This window comes from Rousettus aegyptiacus, unplaced genomic scaffold, assembly GCF_014176215.1.
Source record: "Rousettus aegyptiacus isolate mRouAeg1 unplaced genomic scaffold, mRouAeg1.p scaffold_m13_p_5, whole genome shotgun sequence".
Taxonomy (NCBI): Eukaryota; Metazoa; Chordata; class Mammalia; order Chiroptera; family Pteropodidae; genus Rousettus; species Rousettus aegyptiacus.
This window is the reverse complement of record NW_023416308.1, coordinates 26287676-26300918: the sequence shown is the minus strand read 5'-3', so window position 1 is coordinate 26300918 and position 13243 is coordinate 26287676. Positions and strand designations below refer to the sequence as shown.

Sequence of the window (13243 nt, the reverse complement as noted above, 5' to 3'; positions counted from 1 at the left end):
TCTGGATCCAGTTGGCTCTAAAGGCATCAGATAATAAAAGAAAAGAATTTCCAGCTTGAGAATGGATGGTCACAAGAAGGACATAGGGATTTTTGGACGAATTTTATTTCAGTTAAACACCATTTAGTAAGCAAGTGCTGTATGCCGAGCACTAAAATACACTTTGTGATATGCCAAAATAAATTTCACAAAATTACCCATTACCTTGAAGATCCCACATAAAGTTTAGAAGGTGGACATGGAAATAAATAATCATAATACAATAGTAATAGTTATATAATAAAAGATGATAAGAATGCTGTGGACCTAGATGCATAAGCTCTTCCTTTTTGACTGAGGGGAAGAAGAGGAAAAGCAAACTTCTTGTGGAAAGATAGTCCAACTGATCCTGAGCAGTGAGCACTTGTTTATTAGGCAACGAGGTGGGAGAATAAATAAAGATATGAAAGGAGAGAAAATCGTATGAGAAAGGTATGGAAAAGTAAAAGTGGCTGCTGCCTCTGATCGATAAAATATAATGTGAGAGGACTAAAGTGTGGACTATGGAAGAGATGATTATAATGAGACAGAGAAGATGTGCTTGTTTGACATGCGCTATACATCATGATAAAAAGTTTATAATCCACCTTGGGAACCATTCGTGTTTTTAAGCCTGAGGAAGATATCATAGAACTGAATTTCAAACAAATGTGGTGGAACAGTGGGTTAGACAGTGGAGAGGGGATTTGTTGGTCTGCAGACTAGGCAATGAGTTGAGGAGGCTATGAGTTCAGGCAGAAAATGCTGAAAACCTAGTCTAGGGCTCAGTAGTTCCGAATATATGGATAGGAGGCTCATTGCTACTGTGTTAATTCAAGTTACGCGTGTGCGTGTATGTGTGTGTGTGTGTGTCTACATGTGCATGTATATGTGTGTCAAGTTTTGTACATACACAAAGTTAAATAATTTTATAAAGATAAATACAAAAGTTATTATGTAATTTTTATATCAATCTTCATATACTTAAATAAGTTATATGTTTATATAAGTTATTATATGGAAAGAGGGAAGAAACGATAAAGGGAGAGAAAGCAGGAGGGAGGAAGGAAGGAAAAATACTATATGTAAAAACCAGAAAAGGGAAAGTAAAGTTTGTCATCCAGGATAAAGCTTACAGAGACTTCAAGTAAGATGCAGCTGCTCCCTCCCTGGCTGCTATAGAGGTTTCCTGATTTATAACATAGATCTTAGGTGTGTGTATGTTTGTGTGGTGAGAAGGTTATAAAAAAGAATAATGGAGAAAAAATAAATGCAGTATAATTTCTAACACTTTGAATACCACGAATGAGTCATAAACTGGTATTTCACTTTGTCTTCCAATATTTTCCACATAATCAGCCTATTCATATACACAAAAAGAGCACATGGCATGTTCTGAAATGACACATGACTGGTTCCAAGCACCTAAGAGGGGTGCTGAGGCTTACCTTCTGTGCCATCCCTGGAGCACAGACGAAGGTCCTAGCCTGTGTACTCAGCCAGCAATGAGACAAGGCATGGGGGCCCTGCTACATCCTTTCATAACATTTTTCATATCTTTTCTTCTCTGTAAATTATACACTTTCCAGACCTTTGCTGAGAGAGATAATGCCGCTCCCATGTGAATTGAATACCCAGTGCCCTGAATGCAGGAGTGTGTCAAGGCTAAACAGGTCTATTGTTCTTAAACAGTGCTGCTGGAGAATTGTCTCCTTGTGCAGAATGATACTGAAGAGATAAAAATATCTTTCATTTCTATAGTGCTATGCATCTTAAAGTGTGTTCCACATTTTGCAGACTATATATAGGCTCAATTCATTACCCACCCCCATAAAATACAGCCAGAGCAATGGCAGGCACATGCCAGATGTTTGACAATGGTTTAATAACAGAGTGAAGAATAAGTTAAATTGGATTCAGACAACAGGAAATGGGATATGGGGCACTAGGTAAAACATTACCATTCATTCAACATTATATATTGAATGCCTACTGCCTACCAGGGTGAGAGATGAGGAACAGCTGTGAACTGAAGAGGCATCGAGAAAGATGCACAATCAGAAAAATTTAACAGTCAAGTATGATTCCTGTTAAGAATGAGTTAAAATACAAGGTGTCATGGTCCTTGTTGCCTTTAAATGGAGTCTTTACAATTAGCCGCTCTGGCATCAACACTCCCGTACTTTAATAAAAGGTTTGTATCCAATACTATTATGTCTGTACCATAAAAAACAAGCTGTTCTGGAACCTAGAATCCAGGCTGGATGTGGGCCATGGTTCTGGGGAAAATAAGAAGAGGAGGGAACTCACAAGCTGAGAAAGTTGGGGAAAGACTGAGAGCACTTAGAGTAGGATGAACATGAACCAGTTCCAAAAAAGGCGTAACCCGTGAAAGCAGAGGAGCCCATGCTGATTCTGGGACTCTCATTTAATTTTCTGGCTGGGGATCATCACTGGCAATAACAGGTCCCAACACTAAGGACACTGGGGAAGCACTGCCAAATGTCTCCAGACAGAGAGGTGAGCCCTCTGGAAAGGAGACACTAGGATTTTAGAATGTTGAGGCATCCCAGAGAGCCACTGTCTCCAGCCAGTCAATTTTATAAATGAAGAAAGCTATGTCCAGGTTCGTTAAGTGACTACAAAAGTTGGCTGTGTCCAGGCCAGAGCCCAGTTGAAAAGGCTCCCTATAACCCCTCACTCAAGCCTGGCCTGTGGTGAATGGTTGCTGCAGGCTCACCCTACACTTTGGGGGATGCTTCTGAAACCTGCATCCTTGGTTCTTGGGGCCCTTTCCCACTGACCAGAGTGAGCATGGCTTAAGGTCTTATAATCTACCTGCACAGATGTGAGCAAGAAATGTGGTTCAAATAAACAAAAAAGAAATAGCCTAGAAGATTGTGACTGCCCAGGCCAGGCAGGCTGCCACCCCGGGGGGAACCTCTGAAGACCAGTTGGTCTCTGGAAGTATCCGTAGTTTTGAGCCCTTATTAACTTATCCGGGATGGAGAGTCAGGTTACCCTGAACTTCCAGAAGGGGCCTGTTCAAAATGTGTTTAAATCCCTGGACTGGGAGGGAGGTTTTAACCAGCACTGGCAGGATATATGAAGGAAGAAGAAGAAAGAAGAAGAAGAAGAAGAAGAAGAAGAAGAAGAAGAAGAAGAAGAAGAAGAAGAAGAAGAAGAAGAAGAAGAAGAAGGGAGGAAGGAGGAAGGAGGAAGGAGGAAGGAGGAAGGAGGAAGGAGGAAGGAGGAAGGAGGAAGAAGAAGAAAAAGAAAGAAAGAAAGAAAGAAAGAAAGAAAGAAAGAAAGAAAGAAAGAAAGAAAGAAAGAGAAAGAAAGAAAGAAAGGAAATGTGGTTTATAATGTATCTGTGCAACAAATGTTGTGAAAAGGCATCAAATAGGAAATTCTCCACTCACGATGACTGCCAATAGCAGCCTCCCTCTCCTTACTTGTGGCAGCAGTCCCTGGTGACCGCACGGGCCATCATGAGCAGCGTGGGAGAGTGAGGAGGGCAGGCCAGCAGAACCACCAGACTAGGTGGTTGGAGCCAGTGCTACTTCTCAGGACCTTCCTGCAGGTCCTCAGACAAGTGGGCCAAGAAGGACCCAAACAGAGAGAATTCAACCTGACAAATGACCTTCAGGGTGATTTCTATCCTATTAAAAAGCCAGTGAGATATTTCAGAACTTTTTTCTATGAATACACGTACATATGCTTTTTCCCAAATGAAGAACAAACTTTCCAAGACCAATTGATGTATTTATTCCACACGTTTTTATTAAAAAACCCCAATTAGGCCTTTGCACAAATCGAAGGAATAATAAATGTTTCGGACAGTGGACAAACGGCCTAAGGGAAAGTCACGGAAAAGTAGCAAAGACCGGGGTCTGCGCGGTCTGTCAGAAGTAGGGCATGCTCAGGGCACTGAACAGCTTTATCCCTACACTCCTGCACCTAGACCCAGAACTCCCTGCCTCACTCTCTGCCCCAGACCTCAGAAAATTCTAGAGGCATGACTGCTACCAGGAGAGCAAAGCTTGGAAACTGTCCAGTGAAGACTTGCTCTTCTGAAACTTCTTGCCCAAGCAAGCAGCAGAATCTGGAGCCAATCTTCACTCTCTTGGCCACTGCGCTCCTGCTTGCAGAGTAGGGTGGTTCAAAGGACACAGCACTTGGCACCGAAGGCCTGGAGAGGGGATCTTGGAATTAGGTGAACTCAGTCTCCTGGGCTACACGCCACAAGAAACGCTAGAGAGGATGCCACCTGCTGGTGAGGGATCCGGGTTTGCACGGTACGCGCATCCGAGACCTGGAGCCTGGATGTGCCGAGAACAAGAATTCGAGCGGTTTTTCAAGTTGCCGATTTTCTGCTGTGTCTTTAGGGCTGCCACCTCCATGGGCGTGCCCAGAGACCCGGTCCCCCGCGCGGTGCTGCGGCCGCAGAGGTTTCCACCAAGTGTAGCGGTCTCTCCTCCCCTCCCTCCACTGCACTCCCCTTCCACGCGGTGCTCTCCGCTCCCATCCCCTCCCCTTCCCTCGCGGTGCGCTCCCCCCTCCTCCCCTCCCCTCCCGTCGGCAAGCGCTCCCCTGAGCTCCCGTCCCCTCCCTCCCCTGCCCTCCCCTGCCCTCCCCTCTCTGAGTGTTCCCGGGTCTAAGACTCTCAGCTCTTCTCCATCAGGTGGAGCCGTTCATTCCTTGCCCCTCTCTCCTCCCTCCTCGCCCGGAACTGCGTGCAGGCACCTTGCACCTGGAGGTTAATCGAGCTCCCGGAGGAGGTGAGGACCAGTACCAGCCGGGCGGAGGTGGCGGGGCCGCCGTCGGGGCTGGCGCCAGGGCCCGGCCGGCTGCGGGTCCTGCAGGTACCGCTGTCGTTCTCGCTGCCCCACGTGGTGGCTGCCGAAGATTGCCGTGGTTTTTCCGGTCGTTTTAGAGGCAGGCAGCTCATCACTTAATCCAGGCTTTTACCTTCCTGACAGAAACCGGAGGCTGCAGGGAGGGGTAGAAAGGGTGAGGAGGGAACAGGCCCAGACGGCGGGGGGGTCATGAAGCCAATCTCTGAGACCAGCAGGAGATCGAGATAAGGTCTTTCCAACCTCGGACTCCCACCAACCCTCTCCTGTCCAAGAGTATGTGGGGTGCGCACATGCTGTACGTGGACCTGACTTTCACGTATTTGGTGTACATTCATTCATTGGCCTCATAACTCTGGTTTTATAATATTTCCCTCTGGGCCGATTTAAGCAAATCTGGGCCCTAGGACACTTAGGAATTAGCAACCAAAATTAAACAACAGCTTAGAAGATAAATGCTAAAATGTTAAAAGATAAATGTGGCTTTATAAGGCACAATCTCCATTCTAAATTCACTACGAGCCTTGGCCTTCGAAATCCTACCCAGATCTTAAATTTCTCCCTGCTCTCCTAGGTTTAATGGAAGCAGCTACTAAAGTTACAGCACTATATATACCATTTTTTTCACTCTTAATGTTGTTTGGCATACGTTGTTTAGAATTATTCATCTTTTGCATGTGTTTCTGATTTGCCCCTTGTTTCTTTGTTTTGTCTGTTATAACGAGTCAATGGACCGAGGCTGCAGACACTGCTTCTGAACCTCCTCTGCTAATTCAGTTGATGAGGTGCCTCTTTTGGATCCTCTTAGTTTCTGTTGCTTGGTGTCCGCCCTCTCCACCCCAAAGCTTGCTTACAGATTTCCATTTGATATGTTTAACAGCCTCTGAGGGATGTAGTTAAATAAACTATTACATTAAGAATAGAAAAGTCAACACGGCAGACACCTACTAATTTGTAGGCCTTTGATGTGAACCACCGGATGTCAGCTCCTACCAGCACACCATTTGCCAGGTGCCCCCACAGCTCTCTTTCTTGTTCCTGAATGCCAGCGGATACATCCACATGGAAACAGGGAGTTAGAATGTGCCTTGCAGTCAGTCAGCAAAGCCGCCAAAATGCTAATGGAAGAAAGGCTAAGGGTTTCCCAAAAGACCTCCCCAAGGTCCAGTGACTGAAGAAAAGTAATGGTTGATTTTATAACTGAATGGCACAAATCGAGAGAGCATCTTTCATTTTCCTCCCTTTACTCATTACCATTCCTTCTGTATAATGCTGCATATTTTATACGTTGTTTTGTAACTATCCTTATAGTTTGCATCTTATGTGTATACTCTACTTTCACACTAAATCATGAGTTCCTGAAGCCATGGTCTATGCCTCAGATTTTATTTCCTCTGCTTATACCAGGCATATCTAAATGTCTATCAAGTAAATATATCTAGATAAATTCACTTTGACATCCTGGAAGAAATAGAGTTTGATTCCATCGTGGGTTTCATGACAGGTAAAAGACCTGAGGTTCTTAGGAAGCAGTTGCATATGACCTTGGCCTCTCCTTCCATATAGGATTCTCAGCACCTCTTGAAGAAAAGACAGAGAGTGGTGGAGCACTTGAGAGAGAGGCTGCAAATGCAAAAGACAGGCTGCTCCCCTATCCTTGGTAGGAAATGCACAAACCAGAATAATAGTAATAAATGAGCATGTGTCAGAACCTATTAGTTTCCCTCCAGCTCCTTCATTTTGTTTTCTAGGAGTATCACAAAGCACACTGTGGTCCAGCCATTCAGGTTTTATTACCTACCTACCCACCCCTCCTAGGAGGGTCTCAACCATGCAAAGCATGCTTATCTCTTCCCCAACTCTGAGACTCCTGCCACACACACTGGCCAGGTCCTTTCTGGGGGAAAGATGCATCCTCCCTTGCCTCTTCCCTTCTCCCTTTCAGCCCAGTTTCCAGTCCCTTGTACTACAGGGAGGCGTGCGTGTTTCAATGCGTGCACATGCATATAATCATCTTTAACTTCACTCCCGTTAAACAACATTACATCGTGTGGCAAAAAAAGTCACAGCTCCACTTGCTGTCCAAGGTGCCTTTTGGCCGTTAATGGTGGCAAAACTGAATTTCCCCCTATTTAGGGAAGGAAAAAAAAAAAACGAAATAAAGAATAGAGCCCCTCCCCCGCCCCTCCGTTTTGCATAGATCTCCTATTCCAAGTGTTTCCTCTTTAATTATGACCCTCCCTCTCCCCTCCCCAGCTCCAGTGAAAGGAGCCCTTCTGTCACTGGTCCCTCGCTCGCTCGCTCGCTGGCGGTGGGAGGAGCCGGGAGGAAGCTGTGCGCCCGGGAGGCCGGGAGCGGAGATGGATCTGCTCCGAGAGGGGACGCTGCTGACGACCCCGGCTTCCCGAGGCGGCTAGAGACAGGCCACTTGTGTCGGCTGGCTGCAGAGACCGGAGACGCAAGACCCCGAGGCCCTGGGGACCGACGGACGGCTGGTGGGCGACCCGGCGAGGACCGCGGCTCAGGCTGAGCCGGGAGAGCGGAGGAGGAGAAACTCACCGCGAGCCCAAGTTGCCCGCCGGCTCGCCCTCGCCGCGCCGAGGAATGAAACCTTCCCAGCTCCACCTGCTCCTCGTCTGCTTCTTCCTCTTCAGTCAAGGTAGGACCCAGTCTCCTGGAGTTGCAGGGAAAGTGGCGGGGCCGCCAGGGCGCGGGAGGCAAACGAGGGGAGGTGGGAGGCTTCGGAAACTCAGCTGTTGGATGCGCCTCTCTTGCCCGGTCGAGATGCACTGACATTGCTCCTTTGCCTCTGAAAATGCAACAAAATGGTACTGTTTATTTCCTTCGAAAGGAAGGGACGTGGGATGGGGGTGACTTTCTCCTCTCACTTGCCAACATCCAGCTCAAACTCTCCAACGCAAATGAGTCCTCTTTGCCCCCGGTATGTTAATGAGGCAAGATTCGTGCAGCCCCGAACTTCTGGGCACCTCCTCTCCTTCAGACTCCGGCTGGAGAGGGAGCGAGCAGGGAAGGAGAGCTTTGTTTAGGTGGATTTTCGGCTCCGCTGAGGTCTGACTTGCTTGAGTGTGTTCAAAAGCGAGTGTGTGCGTCGCACAGTTGCAGAAGGGGCTGCAATTACCGAATGTACCGTGGGGGTAATTTGCAGTGCTTGGAAAAAGCTTGCAAAGAGTTTCATTGAATTTAATCGAGTTCTCTGAATAAGACTGAATTCCGACCCCTTCACAGCACTAGATTCAGAGTATAAAATAGAATTTCGCCCGCGGCGCTGATTGTTTCTTTTCTGCGGCCTGGCAGGGGCAGGGAAGCTGGTGGACCTTCAGAAAAGAACTTTGCCACCTCTGGGCTCCCTGCCACCGGGCTGTGTGGGGCTGAGAGTGGCCGAGGGACGGGCTGAGAATTTGAGGAGGGATTATGGGTGCCTGCTTAGCCAAAGGCATCAAGAGTCACCTGTGGAATTGAGTTCGAAGGGGATAAATAAATCAGTTCCTTCCCCCTCAGTCTGAATGCCAGCGCTGCCTCTGCCATCTGAAGCAGCATTTGTGCCAACCAGCACAACTCTGAGAGGGACTGGAATCTCAGAAAAATCAACAACAGAGCATGTCCATCTGTTGATTAAATGAAGGGTAAAAGTTTTCAGGAAAGCAGAGCACCACCATGGGTGGCTGGCTTTGCAAGCAAACAGCATGTCTCCCTTTCTTCGCCTGTCAGTCAGGGAGAATCCAGTGTAAGCAAAATCCCAACTGCCTTCCTTACCTCTTCCACTGTACTGTGGTTCCTCCACATTTCCCCTTATCAAACTTTGCTTATGATCATCCTGATTAAACCCGAGCAGTGCTTCCCCCCATATGATTATGTTATACCCATGCCTGTATATAATTATAACGTTCCCACATATGCACACTCGCACTCATGTATTCATGGGTTGTGTGTACCTCACCAGGGCTCCCTACAGCAGCAAGAAGATAAATTGCCTTCCCCAGAGTTTTCAGGCTGAATGAATAAGAACTATCTCAGAACACTGTTATAGAAACAGTTTGGTTACATTACCATTTGTGAGATTATCCTCTTTCTTGGATGTGTGCATGCTTGCTTATGGACACACAACCACACACACACACACACACACACACACACACTCACTCACTCACTCTTATTCTCCCACACCTCTCAAAAAGTTTGCATATAGGCTTCCTGAAAGAAGGACCCAACCGTTCTCCCTACACACAGGTCATGGAACCAGTAAATGTCTTAATTAGCATTTTGTGTTCTTTTGCGGCAAATCTACACAATTCTTTTCTAGCGTGACATAAGAAGTCTATAGGTGCCAAAGTGCTTCTCTGGCTGTCTGAATCCTCTGAGCATGCATACAGAGCTATTTCTTAACTGCCTCATTTGAATATTTAAGTATTTTCCTATGGAGGTTAAATGTCCTGTTTCATCTCTCCTTAGCCCTGAGTGCACTAGGAAGAAACCACACCATCATATAATTCATAGTTCCTTGATTTTCCTGAGTGCTCTGAGTTTGACCAGCGCTGCCAACCTATCAAATGGTAGATGCGTTGTCCCTGGGACTCCAAAACAGGTCTAAAGAAAGATGAGACCAAAGTGGATGCAGCCAGTCAGAACACCCTACATCACTGGGCTCTGTAGGTACCTTGAATAGCATCTTACTACAGGAAGTAAGGGTCAAGTCAATCGACATTTTACGGACTTCATTGCAATAGACTATCTTTTGACTTGAACTGTGGACATTTATTTTAATGTGGATATTGTTTTAAGTATTGTGAACTCCCCTGAAGAATCTATTTGACCCTTTACACATACATGCTTAGTTCATATACTATGCCCAACCCCTCCCTACCTGATGCCCTATACTTATCAAGATATTGAATAGCACAATCACTTTCTGTGAGTCATGAGAGGACTAGCCCACAGGCTCTACATGGCTCTGGCTGTCATCCTCCTGGATGAGGTTGCACCTCCCATTCCCCACAGAGACACGATCTGACCCCCCTACCTCCCCAAGGCTCTTCCTCCTGGGATGCTTTCCAAGGAAATGTGCAGAGACTCAGGGACAGCCCTCCACTCAGAGAAAACAAATGTCCAGGGTTCTATTTAGGGCCATATCTGGCGCTCTGGCGATACATCCATCTGCCGCCCAACACCTCTCACAGTCGGAAACCTTCGTGTTATCTTGCAGTTTCTGGAAACACAATTCTTAAGCTTCCCGCTCCTGCTCATCTTAGTTCTCATACAGAGGGAGTGAGTGCTCCAAACAGCACTCTGAAGACTTTAATAGCAAAACATTTAGGTAAACTCTTAAAGTCCTTTCCAATCATCTTTTCCTTCCTAATTTTTCAAATATTTATTCACCTTTACTTGTGTTCATAACCGTTAGAGAAAGAAATTAAGGTATAATTAATTTAAGTAATATGTTGTGCCCCTATTCTTTTAAAGTTTGGGCTCTTCATGTAGATTGAGATTAAGTACTTATTTATCTTTCTGAGGATAATTGTGGAAATGTCAAATCGCATGCCTCCCTTTTCTCCCTGCCAACCTGCCTGGGCCTGGCTCCCCACAAGGAGACGGAGAGCTGTCAATGGGCTGCTTGCGGGCTTCCCCTTGCTGGGGTTGCCTCCTCCCTGAGCTGTCAGGACTGCATGCTTTGTACGGAGAGGGATAATGTCACAGCACAATTTGCCTCCTGCAGAGAAGAGGCATGTTCTGCCCTGGGGTGAAAAGGAATCGATTCTCTTGTCATCCATAAACTTAGAACTTGCTCTATTTTTTCCCTTTACCATTTCAGTTTGCCTACGATTTCCTTCTGTGCCCTCCTTCATCTTCAAGACCCATCCCGTCCAGCCTGCACACCCACATCCTAAGTAGCTTTAGAGAAATAATGTTCTTGCAGAACTGGTGACTCCCTGCTGCCCATCGGATCTGGAGTTCCGAGACTGTCTAGGGAATGTGAGGGGCACAAGCTTGGTGCCTTTTGCTTCGGACACTCTAGGAAAGGTGTTCTCTTCCCCCCTTGCTGGTGTTTTGCTTTAGCATTTCCAGAGTGTCCTGTCCTGACTAGTAATTTTGTGAGTCAGAAAGTTCAAATTCTGGTGAAGCTCAGATGTCTTGTTGGGTTTACCTGTGTGCCATGCTGCTCTGAGCGTGCTGGGGTGAAAGTGAGAACTTGCATTTACCTTGCAATGATATCCTGAGTTGAGGATTCATCTGGGATGTCTGTCATCCACCTATTGGGAAGAATCTAAGCAACTTGCTCTCCTGACTCATTGGCAGGAATCACCAAAGAGGGCTGTCAGATATCTACCCCAGAGGCAGAGGTTCACGGTGACATAAATCTCCCAGGGAATGGAAGAACATCAAGAAGACAGGAGGCTAAACTAGAGTGTGAGTTGGGGAAAGCAAGGAAAGGGAGGACCAATGCAAGAGGCCGTAACTTGCAGAAGCTCCCTTAGGGAGCAGGGAGGGGCATCAGAAGATTACAGGAGCACCTCAGAGGTGGCCTAAAGGACAGAGAGGCGTTGGGAAAGGAAATTGGGAGTGAGCAGCAACTTTGGAAATGTTAGTCCTTACCCAGAAATGTATATGTAACAAAAGAAGAGGCAAGTAATAAGTACGATGCTTCCTCCCCCCTCTTCCAGCACCCCAAGTGGTATGACGTATTGTCTAGAGGAGGAAAAATCGCTTCTTTTGTGCTGGAAGGTCAATGCACAGCTGCCAAGGGTGTGAGACCACTTCTTTCACTAATTTTCTGGGTAAGGGGAACTGGGATGTGTCTTTTGGGAAGAGGGGTGGTCACCATGTCTGCTGCCCAGCAGGGAGTTCTCAGTTGCCAGCCAGACCAGTTGCAGAGGAAGAGAAACTCCCCAGGGGGAGAGGGGCGTGGGGTTGGGTTAACACCTTCACACTGCACTTAGAGGACACCCCGGGGCCTCCATCCTGGGTTACAAAGGAAGATCTCACTGAGAACATGGCAGTGTGAGCTAGGCACAGGACCAAAGAGCTGTTCTGCCTGGAGTGCTTGTGTTGGTAGGAGCCAGGGCCAGCAGGAGACAGGGCGGAGCAGGGGATTAGGCCTGAAGATGTAATTTTTCTTTTTTGTTCAGCCCAGTGGGGGTGATTTAGGAGGCATTATATTGCAGACCCAAAAAAGCACAAGAATAATCCAGAATGAATTCAAGAGATTTCAATAGCAAAATAATAACAATACTAATGATACCTTTGATTTTCAGAGTACTTTTCTTCCAAGGAGATAAAAAGATAAACTGTTTTGGAAACATGAACAAGGAAAAGAAAATTGCTCGTGATGGAGGAGTGGGGAGGAGGGCCAAGAGCATTCATTTTAGGGTGTCAATGTAAATGGAGGGGGGTGGTGGTGTAGAGGAAGTTATATGGTTACAGGCATCATTTTTCAGCTACAATCCTTATCCTTGTAAGATGTTGAGATGACTTTTGGATGAAAACCCAGTGCAGGCATTTTTATCAGGGTTAACCTAGAAACAGTGAGGCACTGAATTCCTTCCTCCTGTGCCCGGAAGCAGGAACCCTCTAATTTAGCAGTGCAGAGGATCAGAAAGATTGTGAACATGCTGGAATCCACACTCGGACAGTAGCCCTGACTTTAATGGTGGTTCTTGCAGCAGAGTGATTGGGCCCAAACTTCCCTCAAGGCCAGTGGACACTACGGCATTCATGGAGCAGGAGCCAACTGGAACAGCAGCTCTGGGGGTATCTGTTACCTCGGATTTCATAGCCCACGCGATCCCCAAGGGAGATCCATAAGGGAGCGAGGCTCAAAGCCAGCTAGTGTCTTGTGCCCCTGTTGGAATAGCTTTGCACGGAATTCCAAGTAGAATGAGATTTTAACTCTACTTAGAGGGTGATACAGAGAGCCTGCTGCATTGAGGCACAGTACCGCTCCATTTTTTTTTCCCCAGGGGAAAGCCAGATTTCACCCAGTTAGATGTACATGTCAAATAAGAAGATAAGTACCTTACAGATCATTGGAATTCTTCTCTCACATCCACAAAAAGAATGCTATGTCCTGCTGTCTGCCAGAGCTTGGCCTTCCGCATCTTCTCAGGAGCCACATTATTGCTGTAGAATAAGAACCTCCACCACGACATTTAACAGTAACTTTCATAAACTTTCTGTTTCTAACCCACTGAAGGAGCTAGGAATGTTCCTTTTCCCCGTCTCTCAATGGTAAAATGAGTATTCTGTCTGTATACTTCCAGAAGTCAGTAAATGTCAATATTAGATAAGTGTTTCCATTATATCACTGCAATTAGCATAAGCTGCTTGGAAACAAATGTCTTCCATAAGCATACAGT

The 13243-nt window shown here is 46.5% G+C and overlaps 1 protein-coding gene across 2 annotated transcripts in view; it reads left to right on the top strand.

The window, feature by feature from the left end:
• Positions 1 to 4726: 4726 nt before the first annotated feature.
• The window catches only part of KIRREL3 (kirre like nephrin family adhesion molecule 3), a 521313-nt gene continuing 512796 nt past the window's right edge, over positions 4727 to 13243 (top strand). For both annotated transcript variants that reach the window (XM_016139130.2, XM_016139131.2), the window contains exons 1-2: positions 4727 to 4799; positions 7131 to 7533. In XM_016139130.2, coding sequence (XP_015994616.1) covers positions 7479 to 7533 — 55 coding nt within the window. In that variant the 5' untranslated portion in view covers positions 4727 to 4799; positions 7131 to 7478. The remainder of the gene's footprint in view (positions 4800 to 7130; positions 7534 to 13243) is intronic.